Source organism: Centropristis striata, chromosome 1, assembly GCF_030273125.1.
Source record: "Centropristis striata isolate RG_2023a ecotype Rhode Island chromosome 1, C.striata_1.0, whole genome shotgun sequence".
Taxonomy (NCBI): domain Eukaryota; kingdom Metazoa; phylum Chordata; class Actinopteri; order Perciformes; family Serranidae; genus Centropristis; species Centropristis striata.
This window is the reverse complement of record NC_081517.1, coordinates 22,447,830-22,461,792: the sequence shown is the minus strand read 5'-3', so window position 1 is coordinate 22,461,792 and position 13,963 is coordinate 22,447,830. Positions and strand designations below refer to the sequence as shown.

Here is a 13,963-nt window from a genome sequence, read left to right as displayed (position 1 = left end):
ATGATTTGATTTCATCGCAGCAGTTGTTCCATATTCTCACTCCTTTACTTGTAATGCAATGAGACTTGTAGTTGATTTGGCGATTACCAAAAATAAAACATTTTGTCTTACTTAGATTCAATGTGAATTTGTTCTCGTCAAACCATGCCTTTAACATTGAAAGTTCTCTTTCCACCGTATCCAGGAGTTGCTGCAAGTTTTCCCCACAACAAATACATTTGTATCATCTGCAAATATAATGGACTTCAAATTATTACAGACTTCACCTATATTATGTATATACAAAATAAACAAAATAGGGCCTAACACAGGCCCCTGGGGGACCCCACAAGTTATATTCTGTATTTTAGATCTTGTTCCTTGTAGTTCTACATATGGCTTTCTGTCCTGTAAATAGCTCAATATCCAATCATGTGCTGTTCCTCTTATTCCATATCTTATCATCTTTCCCATCAACAATTAATGGTCTACGGTATCAAATGCTTTTTTTAAATCAAGAAACACACCTGTTGCATATTCTTTCTTTTCTATTGCTGATGTTATCTTGTCTACAAAATCTACCAACGCATGTGTAGTTGTCCTGTTGGTTCTGAATCCATATCGCTGTTCATACAGTATGCTGTGTTTTGTTATAAAACCCTCTACTCTTTTAATGAATATTTTTTCTAATATTTTCGACAGCTGCGGTAGCAATGAGACGGGTCTATAGTTTGATTATATATATTTTTCTCCTGTCTTGTAGATAGGCACAACTTTAGCTAATTTGTTTTTTTGAGGAAATTCACCAGTTATTTTATACTTTAACATGTACTGTGTTGACAAAAACAAACTGACTTACACTGTACAGCAAGCTTTGCTGCTAATTTGTTTTGTATTCCATTCACCAAAAACTGGTTTCTCTGAGTGCATCTATGGACTCTCCTGACATTCCTGAGAGGCAATCTGATACTCTTACAATACTGTCTCCTACTTTGACCGGTGTCCTATGTTTTGTCTTTTTTTTTTCACTCAAGAACAGAGAGGCTTTGTTTCTGCCATTGTCTATGTTTCTGTTGTGTGACTTGGCTGAAGCCAAACCTGCAAAGATAACAGAGAAAAGGAGAAAGGAAGAGAAAAACGTGAATCTGGAGTAGTGTGCGCGCTTACGCGCGCATTTGTGTGTGTGTGTGTGTAGCGAAAATCACATAAAGTTACCTGTGTGTGTGTGTGTGTAATTAAAATCACATAAAGTTACCTGTGTGTGCGCATGTGTGTGTGTTTGAAGCATATATATGCATGTGTGAGGAGTGTGCGCGCTTACACGTGTGTGTGTGTGTGTGTGTGTGTGTGTGTGTGTGTGTGTGTGTGTGTATCTGTAACTGTAATCACATCAAAGATCAAAGGCAATCAGAGCAGAGCAATCAACAGAATTAACTGCCACCTGTTCCGGCACAGTGACAGCAGAGGTGGACAGACTGGAATTTCTGGCCTTGAACAGAAAGCATTTTTGGCAAAACCATAATACCTATCATTGATCCGACTTCACTTTGAGCGTCCTGAGTTCTTCCTGAACGTCTACATATGTTTGTTTTTTTAAGAAAAATGAAAAAATAGCTTTGTTCGAGGGATCTAAAAAAAAACTGTTACATCTCCCTTTTTGAGAAACCTTCCTGCGTTTTTGATATGGGAGCCAATGAGGCTGTTGGTGCGTGTTAGTGGCGCATCTGTGCGTCTTACGCCCAAACTATAACTCTGACAGATTTACCAGAGGATTGTGAGTGAGAGGACAAATTTTCCTATGTTTCTATGTATAAATTATTTCTGTAGAGTGGAATTTGCGGCCTGGAGCGCAGTTTTCAAATTTATTTTTTGACAATGTTTTCTCTCTCCCTACACTCTGGCAATACACACCCATTATAATCTCAGAATTTCTCCAAAAACGATCATGGTCATTGAACAGGGATTGATAAAAAACTATATAACCTATCGAAATGTGGATTAATACACCAATACACAAGACTTGTGTCTACTGTTTAAAGTTTAAATGGAGTCTCTAGGTGAAATTATGCCGGAAAAGTAGACGTTTTAAAATCTCCAATTATTGTTCTTTTTCGCTAATTTTTTTCCGGCCGTCCCATTCATTTCAATGCAAAATTTTGGGCAGTTTTTCGCGACTTCCGTCGCAAAAAAATCGTATTATGTAGAGAAAAGTAATAGCACACCGATCCCGATCAAACCGCACGTTTTGATATATAATTTGTCCTGCAACTCTTCAAGTTGTAGGACTAGTAGCGGGACGAAATTGCGTCCGGAAGAGGAAGAAGAAAAAAAATCCAAAGTATAACAGTAGTGCTCGGTGCGATTGCCCCGTGGCCCTAATGATTACTGAAAAACAAAGATGTCCCAAAATAAGTACAACAAGAAATTAAAGAGAGAAATTAAAGAGAGAAATCGATGCGACCGCAACACAACGGAAGTGTGTTGCAGAAAACATCTTCATCAATTGACCATTTGTAAAACTCCTCGTTCAGTCATACCTTAGTAACTTGCTCAAAGCTTAACATGGTGAAACGGTGTGCCTAAAGGGTTTGTAACTCTATCAAATATCAACATTTCACATTAACTACTAACATAAATGGCGATGTTATGTTTCTGTTTGTTTTTAAGTGGTGTGAAACTAGAGTATAACTTCTTATCTTTCAAGCCGTATATAGTTTTGACCATGTACATTAGGCTTGGGTTTACCGGAGTCAGCAAAAGGATGCTAAGACTGGTGAATTAGCTTAGCGCTATCGTTTTCATGGATCAGTTACTTTTATCTCTTCGCTGTAAAACAATGGGGGCTACTGATTTTTTCGGGGGAAATTGGATGTTTCTGGGCAAGCCAAATAATTATCACCGTTATCAACCATCGTTATCAACACACCTAGTCCAGTTCCGTATTTATTTAGTCCTTCACAATAAGTCACAGTACAGTAAAATACAGATGTAGCCTATAGCACATGCTACATCAGTCTTTGCTATGGATGATTTACCATCTTGGCACCAGTGACATATTATTTTACATGTTTTCTAGAGTGTAGCCTACAGATGAGGTGTTTGTAACTGCATACCAATGCTAGAGATTTTGTGGATTGTGCTACAAAACTATCAACCTCTGTAGCACCAGTGCTATAAGCAAAATAAGTTAATTTTCAGAACTTTCAGAATCAATGTTGAACATAACATCCCATCATTATGAAACCTCGCGGAGGGATTACTCCAAAAACGCTTGCTATTATTGCCTTTCATTTCATTTTGTTTCATATCACATTATAACGTGAAAATACCATTATCATGAAATAACATGATTATTTCACATTGTAACATTACAGCGTGAAACTATCATTATCTTGAAATAACGTGGTAATATCACAAGCGTGTAGACATGTGCATCACTTTTAATTGTCCTCTGGAAACACTTCTGTTGTGTTGTGGTCTTTGCATCGCATTTTCTTATTGTGTTGTGTTGTGGTCTTTCCAGATCATTTTCTAAATGCTGCACTTGTCTTGTCAAATTTATGAAGATCTTTTCTTAATTTGCTTGTGTTTTGTGTATATGCATGCGTTTTCTTTAGCTGCAGTGCTGTGAGCTCTCAGGGTGACTGTACAAAATACCTATAGTTGATCACTATAAAAACAAACAAAAAAAATCAAAGGTTTTTGTTTAATTTCCTTTAATGTATATTATCTGTAAATGTATAGTGCTTTTCTAGTCTTTGCAACCACATAAAGCGCTTTATACTACACACACACTACACACATTCATATACTGATGGCCAAGACAACCCTAAACGGTGCCACCTGCCACCATTGGGAATTCATTCACACACCGATGAACGCAGCATCGGGAACAATTTGGGGGTTCAGTATCTTGCCCCAGGATACTTTCACCTGTAGGCTGCCATGGTCAGGGATCGAACCACTCTACCATGTAAAATGGGCTGCTGAGCCAGTCCCTGTGGATATGTATATAGGCCTAAAAAATTTTCCCAGCACACCACTGGCCTGTGGTTAGGTCGGTCGGTGCATCACAATCTACTTTTTCACCATGAAAAGATTCCAACACCAAAACATTAGTTCTGTCAAAGTATTAGTTCTGCATCACATTTCCCCAGTGGCCACACAGTTTAAGAACCACTGCACTATAAAAATGGAGTGGTCCAGAACCATGACAACAGAGTTGCAGTGTAAAACACTCCTCTACACTTCCATTAGAGCAGTCACTCACCCAAAACCCCATAGAGACTTTGTCCTATACACTCCGTGTCCCCTGACCACCTAAAGCTAAGTTATTTAAACCAGGTTTTAACCAAGCTGCAATCTCCAGGTCTGAGCATGGAGGCAACCAGGAAGTGCCTTAAGCTGCATTCTAACGAAAATTCCAACGGGGGGTGTTGACGAAGTTTGAAGAAGCATTTGGGTCCATTCATTTCAGTACAAAATGAGAAAACTTCTCACTTGATTTATAACCTTCGAATTTTTTTTAGGACAACACTACGGTCTCAATCTTCTTCAAGACATTATGATGTTAATTGTGTAAATAATGGCCCCATTTAGAAGAAAATAAAAGATAAAGAATCGTATGATTTGGGGCGTAGCTACCTTTGATTGACAGGTCACTAACAAGGCGAGCCGTCATCAGAGAGAAGAAAAGCAATGTGTATCCATGATACTGTGTCAATAAAGTTTAAAAAAAAAATGTTTACAGTTAAAGGTTCAAAGTTATGAGATCAAACCGCTATTTTCACTTAATGACAGTTTATTTATTTGAATGTTTTGTTCAGTAAAAATGTCTTGTTCAGCGTTTGGTTGGACGAACAGACACTCCAAGGAGATGCTGGTCAGCTTTCTGAGGTCAACAACATACACTTTGTTTTTGTTTTTTGCTAGCCAAAACTAACATTCCAGTTAATGCTCCAGTTAATGCTGACATGAATTAGCAGCAGCTTCTCTCAGTCAGGTTGAGGTGTAGAGAGGCTGTAGTCAGTGATCAGATCCCTCTCCTCCTCCACAGTCCAGATATGGTGTGCTCCCCGTATCGGAAACAAGATGGCGACGCAAGATTGTGACGAGTGTAACGATGAACTCGATGCCTCACACAGGCAGTCCACAAAGCAACGGGTGACATCACGGCGACTATGTCCGTTTTTTATATTCAGTCTATGGTTTCTACAGAAGAGGATCAATTAAAAATAATTATAATAAAATAATAATAATAATAATAAAAATTTAAACTCCCATTGCATCAAAACAACACAATATGATTAAATGTGGACTCTCAAACATCAGATCCTTATCATCTAAAGCTTTATTAGTAAATGAGTTAATATCAGATTGCAATATTGACTGATTTTGTCTAACTGAAACCTGGCTGTGTGATAAAGAATATGTTAGCCTTAATGAATCTACTCCTCCTAGTCATATTAATACTCATATCCCTCATGGCACAGGCCGAGGAGGAGGAGTTGCAGCGATATTTGACTCAAACCTTCCAATTGCCCCAAAACCTAAATTAAACTACATCTCATTTGAAAGCCTTGTTCTTAACCTAGAAAACCCAACAGCCTATTTGTCTAGTTTACCGGCCTCCTGGTCTGTATTCAGAATTATTATCACAAGATTTTATCAAGTTTAGTACTAACTACAGATAGGGTAATTATTGTAGGTGATTTTAATATTCATCTTGACGTTGATAATGATAGCCTTAGTACTGCTTTTATCTCCATATAAGATTCGATTGGCTTTAGTGAGAAAGTTCATGAAGCCACTCATTCGTTTAACCACACCCTTGATCTTGTGCTGACGTATGGGATTGAAATTGAACATTAAATAGTTTTCCCACAGAATCCTGTTTTATCAGACCATTATTTAATAACTGTAGTCCTGTTACTGGACTACTCGCTAATAAGCAATAGTTTCTACACTAGATGTCTATCTGATAGTGCTGTAGCTCAAATTCAAGGAAGTGATTCCACCTGTCTTTAACTCTTTGTCATGCTCCCACATAATAGAGGACTATGTTAACTTCAGTCCCTCCTTAATTTATAATCTTGTTGATAGTGCTGCAGAGTCACTGCCAATGACGCTTGACTTATTGCCCCACTAAAAACGAAAATAATAAAACATAAAAATAATAATAAAATAGGTAAAAACCAACCTATTATTCAACATTAATTGAGAAAAATAAGAACCAGCACTGTAGCCAGGCTGACAGAGAGTCACAGCTCTATTGAACCATGTATTCCTATAGCCCTCACTAGTAATGATTTTATGAGCTTTTTCAACAAGAACATTAAAACTATTAGAGATAAAATTCACTACTTCCTGCCATTAACTGGCACTGAGGCATATTTAAACCCAGGAGCCTTAGAAATGGGTACAAACCCTCATATATATTTAGATTGCTTCACTACCATCACTTTCCAACAACTAACCTCAATGATTTCTTCATCTAAACCGTCAACCTGTCTCTTAGATCCCATCCCAACAACCGCTTAAAGAGGTTCTACCTTTAACTGGTACTTCTTTCCTACAATCAACCTGTCGTTGTTAAAAGGCTATGTGCTGTAATTAAACCAATTCTTAAAGAGGTTCATCTCGATCCTGGAGTTTAAGCAAACTGCAGACCAATATCTAACCTCCCCTTCCTCTCTAAGATCCTTGAGAAAGTGACTTTCTACAATACAATGGTTTATATGAGGATTTTCAGTTAGGATTTAGAACTAATCATGGCACAGAAACAGCACTGGAAAAAAATTACAAAATACCTTTTTAACTGCTTCAGACAAAGGACTTGAATCTGAACTTGTCTTGTTAGATCTGAGTTCCGCATTTGATACAATTGACCATCGTATCCTATTACAGAGACTGGAACATGTAATTGGCATTAGAGGAACAGCACTGGGCTGATTTAAATATCCCAGTTTGTTCATGTGAAGTATTATTTTCCGTGCACACAGATGTTAGTCATGGTGTTCCACAGGGCTCTGTGCTCGGACCAATTTTATACACACTTTACATCCTTGGTTTAAGAAATATCATTAGAAAACATTCAATTAATTCACATTGTTATGCTGACGACACCAAATTATATATATCAATCAAGCCAGGTGAAACTGATCAGCTAGCCAAACTTCATACATGCCTTAAAGACATTAAAACCTGAATGGTCCACAACGTCCATTTATTAAACTGAAGTATTTGTGCTGGGACCCGAACACCCCGAAACTCATTATCTAAAGACTTAATTAGCATCGATGGCATTACCCTGGCCTCCAATACCATACCATACCATGCCACCATAAGGAACCTTGGAGTTATCTTTGATCAGGATCTGCCATTTAACTCCCATATAAAACAAACGTCAAGGACTGCTTCTTAACACCTACGTAACATTGCAAAAATCAGACACATCCTGTCCCAAAAGATTACAGAAAAACTAGTTCTTGCTTTTGTTACATCAAGTTAAGATTACTGTAACTCCTTACTGTCAGGCTGCTCCAATAAATCCCTTAAAACTCTTCAACTGGTCCAGAATGCTGCGGCTCTTGTACTGACAAGAACCTCTATCCTCGCTCCCTCTCCCTGCTCACACTCTATCTACTCTATTTTACTAAGTCATCTGTTCTGTACAACAACATATATTGCACGTCTGTCAGTCCTGGGAGATCCCTCCTCTGTTGCTCTCCCTGAGGTTTCTTTTTCTTTTTTCCCCCTGTTAAAAGGGCTATTTGAGGAGTTTTTTTCCAGGCTGCTGTGAGGACAGAGGGTGCCCTTTGAGGCATATTGAACTGAATTCAATTTAATATTGTTTCTGGCAAAATCAATGCAGCTTTTTGCATGCAGTACAAATGTGTTCTTTTTCACTACAGCATTTGAAAAGTTCTGCATACTGGGGTCCCTAAACAGTCTTGCAATTGCACACATTGGATATAAGTCTGAAGCTAAGACTCTTGGGGATTCAATGACCCCCAATTCCAGAGGATGTATGGCTTTCCTAAGTATATTGACAATAATAATCTCTAAATGTCAGAAGTGTTTGACACCAGTCACATTTTCTATGAAGTACCTTAGGGTCCTTGTCCTTGTGTTGTATGTTGTGCAGACTGAAAATCAAAAATTTGTGAAAACTGACCTGATTGAAAGTCTATGATGTTTAACTTACCAGGTTGACTTGTATGGTCTTCTCCCAGTTCTTTTCATTGTTGATTCCAGCGTTGTTTATAACGATATCCAGATGACCAAACTGGTCTACTGTTCTCTGGAATGCATCTATTCCACAGAAACAACAAGCCATCAGTGAATTACGTAAGATATTGACAGAGGATATTATAAAACAATTATTGAAAACAATAGCTTTCAGCCTCACCTCACTATCTGTTATAGCTTCATCTGAACTAAAATGCTACTTCCCTAATGTTTTACTTTAATCAAGACTGTATGATGATCATTGTAGAAAGAGGGACATGGGGAGAAACACAGTTGGTACAAAGTCGCCATCATGAACGCACTCAATTATACATGTACAGGTGTTTTTGACTTAGTTACAGTGCACTCTGGTCCACTGATCCACTCCTTCCACCACAGCTGATTCTTCAAATACACCACACTGGCATTATCTACTGATATTCAGGTTTATGAAGATACAGTCAATACAAGCCTTAATGCTTTTTGGGGGGCATCTTTAGTAAAGGTGGTTATCATTTCTATGATCTCTTTTGTCCAGTTGCTATATTTACATTTTGAAAAATTAGGAAAATCTCCCTAAAATGTCTAAGTTTGTGTTTTCCCATTGCTGTCTCCTAAAAATGACAAAGGTTTCTCTTTGTTGCAGTTTGAGCCAAAATGTATTGTTTTCTTTGGTATGTTGCCAAACTGATTTCAGACAGTAGGTTTCAGAAAGACAACCCAGAGGGAGATATCCATTACTCTAGACAATGAACCACCAGCAAGTTGTTTATTTCCCAGTGTTAGCAGACAGACATGGTTGAATAAACAGCTGAAGGGAGAGACCTGAGCGGAAAAAACCTGCCTCTGTCATCACCTACCGCATTCCACACCTGGACACCCTTCAATTAGAAATAAACGTACCTACTTATAACAGACTTATCTGCACTTCATACACACATGCAACCACAAATAAGAGTCACTCATGCTGAAGATGCATATACAAAAAAACATTGCAACAGTTGCATACACCGTGCATCCTGCAGAGATGGGTTATCTAAATATATCTATATAAACACATTTGAGTTCTTCTTACCATACATGCACATACACACACACACACACACACACACACACACACACACACACACACACTGTTATTGGATCTGTGCAGGCTACTATGTGTGTCCATATAAACAGCAGTACTATCACAGGAGCAACACCAAACAGCATTCCACAACGGCTAGCCTCAAGGGATTTCCTTTTTTAATGTCAGACAATGAATCCTTGTTCCTCTCATTCACTCACTCACTCACTCACTCACTCACTCACTCACTCACTCACTGACACTTACTTAAACACACTTTAATTCTCTGCTTCTTCTCTTTCTCACTCAGACATGCACACGCTCAACACATACATGCAGCCCTGACACATCTGCAAAAAAAGGCGAAGGTAAGAAAGGAGAAGTAGTACAGAGTAGTTTCTGTACATTTGGCTGGAAGCAGGCATGTTGATCTCAAAATTTAAGTCAGTTACGGTTTTAAAAAAAAGGATCATGTGGGTATAAAGCAAGACTAGACATGTTTAGTCTCCGCTGGACCATGACTGCCGCCTGTTGTTGACATACACTTCACTGAGCACAACTTGCACACATGTCACAAATATTCTGTTGTAGCCTGTTTGACTCAGCCTGCAGAATGCAACTGTCATCTGAGACAGGACTAGCAGTAACTCTCCATAAAAAAAGAGACAAAAAAAAGAAGAGACTAAATAAACTAAGTGGGGTTTTAGGCCTTTTTAAAATCACTTCCTTATCTATGAATAGGTTTAAACTGAGTAGGACAACCACCTTGCAAACTTCTTATATTCTTGGAAGAATTCTAAGGAATCAGTGGCTATTACATGATGCAATGGCTGGGATGAATGAATGTGTTTGTGTGTGTTTATCTCTAAAACATTCCTATTGTGTCCATCAACAAGTAAAGGTTTTCAGTTATTATCTGTCTTCTAACACTCTTATATTGTATTACCTCTCAGCCCATCTCCATTAGACACATCACATGGAATAAAGGTGCATTGGCCCTCTCCAAACTCTGCATCCAGCTGTGCCTTGCTCTCTTCACCACTTGCCTTGTTCAGGTCAACCATGGCCACCTGAAGGACCAAACTTTGTGAGTTTTTAGTTTTTAAAGTCAACACACAGATAAAGAGCAGAGGTGGAAAAAGTTAGGCTCTAAAGTGTGAATTAATTTCTGCAGTAAAAGGAGACCACTGCTTACAGTCTACTGCTTACTTCTCCTTAAGCAAACATTAGTGGTTTGACAAGTGTGACTGTGAACAGCCCAGCCAATATCACGCTGCTCACTTCCCCTCCACATTTAGCTCAGTTTCACAGGGTGTGAAGGACATTGTCAGAAACTAATTGACTTATTTCCTACCCTTTTTACTTTTCCTTTATTGCCTTCAACATGCAGGTTTTCTTCATTGCCTATTAAGTGGTTTAAAAACAAGCACTGAGCATTTTAATAAAGACATTTGTAAAGTGATAAAGTAACTTTACAAGCAGGACATGATATCCTTTATTTTAAATTTCAGTCAGCTGAAAGTTTATGACAGAAAAGAAGTAAAAAGAATAGAGAGTGATCATTACTGACCTTGGCTGAGCTCTGCAGTAGTGACTGGACCACGGCTCTCCCAATGCCCTGAGCACCCCCGGTCACCAGAGCCACCTTCCCATTCAGAGACATGATACCAGTACAGCTGCAAAAGCCCTTACACTTCTTCTTCCTTCTCTCTCTCACACTTTACCTTCCCCTCTGTTTTCTCTCTCTCCTTCTCCCTATCGCTTCTTTCTATGTCTGACTAAATTTTTCTTCTTCTTTGTTTTCTGTCCTTCTCTGTGTGTTTATCCACCTATCTGCTCTCCCTGTAACAGGCTTTCTCACCCGTGTGTGTTTTCTCTCTTTTAGCTGGGCTATTTACCCTTCTTCCCTCCCTCCCTTACTCTCTCTCTCTCTCTCTCTCTCTCTCTCTCCCTTTCTCTCTCCCTCCCTCCCTCTCTCTCAGCTTATCAGTCTATACAAACACTGCACTGCATGTCAGAAAGAGAGAGCAAGAGAGTCAAAGGCTAAGTAAACTTTGTTGGATCTGTCTTTCTTGATAAGTAAAAAAATACAACTTAGAACAACGTTTTGTAAATCTCACATTATCTATGACTTATTATGTGTCTTTCATGTAATTGCTGTTGCACAACATGCTTACTGCTCAGTTAAACAGTAGACCAAGGTTCAGGTCTCTGCATGTCGACTTTCCCACCATGCTGAATTTATTAGAAAGCAGTAGCTGCTAACTACAAACTAACCTTTACTATTGCAGATTGGCCCTTTAAGTAAAGCACAATGCATTCCAGTGAACCTTAGTGTTGTGATGTTTCCTTGAGGGCATCCTAAAAATAATACTGAATGAAAGTTTTTGTATATAAATAAACACCACTATTTATACTTTGCAGAATATGAGATTTAGGAACATCCATACCAGGGCCGGAATTTCACGAGGGCCACGGCAATTTGGCCTCATGCCCTTAAAAAACACATCTGCCCTGAGGCCACGGTGGCCTTGAGGCCCCTCCCACTGCCCCAGTTGGTTTTGCTGTTCCTCTTTCCTGTTAACACAGCTTTGACACCTGCGACTTTTGAGAACAAAAGCATCTTTTGATGACATTCATCATCAGTGGTGGGTTTGATTGGAGCCTGGCATGAACCGCTCAGACGGGCTATAATGACAGTTTGACACAAATCTATCACCGGCCAAGCAAGAAGACTTCATCAAACACTCTAACCTGTCCCACCATAGTCTTGTGCTGCGCTAACGTCACATTTCAAGCTACTGAAAGTTTTTTTTGTTGCGAGCATTCACATACTCGTCCCCACACGATCGCTCCGTGTTTCACCATCACCGAACTAAATACTGTCAACCTGTCCGGCCAGTCAGAGGTCAAAATGCACTGTTGGATATGCCGTTCGGTAGCCGCAAGCTAACATTAGCTAACAGTTAAAGTTGTTTTTTTTTTTTTGTTTTTTTTAATGTATTTTTTTGGGCTTTTTCATGCCTTTAATGGACAGGACAGCTGAAGAGAGATAGGAAGCAGGGGGCAGAGAGAGGGGAATGACATGCAGTAAACGGCCGACCGATGCGGGACTCGAACCGGGGCCAGCTGCAGCGAGGACTGTAGCCTCTACACATGGGGCGCCTGCGTAACCCACTACGCTACCGACCACCCCGTTAAAGTTGTTTTAATCACACTAAACTGTGACTTACTGTTTTGAATAACCTCCTGAATAACTAAATAGCTTTCAAAATAAGAGTGCAGTGTGTTAACAGAATCCACCACAGAATTTACAAGAAGACTGTCAAAATAAGATGACTTAAATAAAATATACAAGAACCTTTATTCTCCTTTAAAATTATTCTTAAAACATGCAATAATTAAGATGAGTGTATATGATGCAATAGTTGCATTAGAATGTGTGAGAGGCACCAAATTTGGGCTTTTATGGAAAAAAATTCTAACCAGTGATTTTTCCACAGGATAGCAAAGATTCTATAATACTGTATCTCCCCACTGTCAAAAATGTTCTGTGAGGTGTTTGCTCTCATTTAGCTCTCAAAGAGTACGAGATTGATGCATTTTACTTTACAAGGAGATGTTTCTTTACTTGCTTGACAGTTTCAACTGAGACTCCAATCTTCCTCAGAAGCGTCATTACTAGTCCTTAAATTAGTTTCAGTATGAACGTGGACTTAAAATCATGGTTTTATTTCATGGCCTTGGTGCCCTGGCTTTTGGCCTTTGTGCCCTCAAAATATTGACAACACAAAAGACCAAGTGGCCTCGTCCCTAAAATGACGAAATTCCAGGCCTGGTCCATACACTTACCTCCTTCCTTCTCTCACCCTCCTTTTTCATACATCTCCTCCATTATTTAACAGGAATTTGGAGATGTCACCCTGCAGGTTTCTGACTCTCACAGGACCTGAATTGGCAGACGGACACAGGCTCCACTGATAAAAAAAGGCGCAGCAGAGGATGTACTTCCTGCATCAGTTTGGAAGTTAAACAGGTTTTTGATGTATCACAGTTCAGTTGGACAGGCCACCAAACAGGAAAAAAACAGGCTGTAGAAGAGATTGGAAACATAAAGGATTTCAAACTCCCCTCTTGAAATCTAAAGAGCACTATATAACACAACAACCAGACTGATCATACGCCATCACACTCTTGAACAGTTAAACCAGACCCTGTCTTTTGCCTCTATACAGTTTCTTCTTATAATATCACTGTAAGATAGTCAGTGTGCTTATATAATGGCCTGTACAAACTCCAGTATCCATGTTTGTCCAGTAACAGCATTACTAGTTGTATTGTACAGCAAACACAAACACTCACTTGGTCTGGTATGATCGGTAGCTTATGGTGGCAAGTGTTAGCACATTTTTGTAAAATTGTCAGATTTATGCCTTTAGCCCAGGCTCCCGAGTGCTTTATATTAAGCTCTCCTTTCTCGGACTTTACAATAGCTATGGCAGATTTGCCACTTAAAATTTGTGGTATTTTCTATCTGATGTCTGTTGATTTTTCCAGCTGAAATTATATGTGAAATTGTATCAGCTGTAGCTAGCCAGCAACTGAAAGGCTAACATTGGCTCCTTGTCTGTTAATGTTTAATGTTGACTGTGCTGTATTGCGCTGTACAAACAACTTCATTTGAACAGC

The 13,963-nt window shown here is 39.0% G+C and overlaps 1 protein-coding gene across 1 annotated transcript in view; it reads right to left on the bottom strand.

Annotated features, from left to right (window-relative positions):
* The window catches only part of hpgd (15-hydroxyprostaglandin dehydrogenase), a 30,975-nt gene extending 19,831 nt beyond the window's left edge, over positions 1-11,144 (bottom strand). Inside the window, exons 1-3 of the mRNA XM_059335001.1 lie at positions 10,845-11,144; positions 10,221-10,344; positions 8,186-8,292 (exon numbers count right to left, since the gene is read on the bottom strand). Of these exons, the coding sequence (XP_059190984.1) occupies positions 8,186-8,292; positions 10,221-10,344; positions 10,845-10,937 (324 nt within the window). The 5' untranslated portion in view covers positions 10,938-11,144. The remainder of the gene's footprint in view (positions 1-8,185; positions 8,293-10,220; positions 10,345-10,844) is intronic.
* Between the last annotated feature and the right edge of the window lie 2,819 nt (positions 11,145-13,963).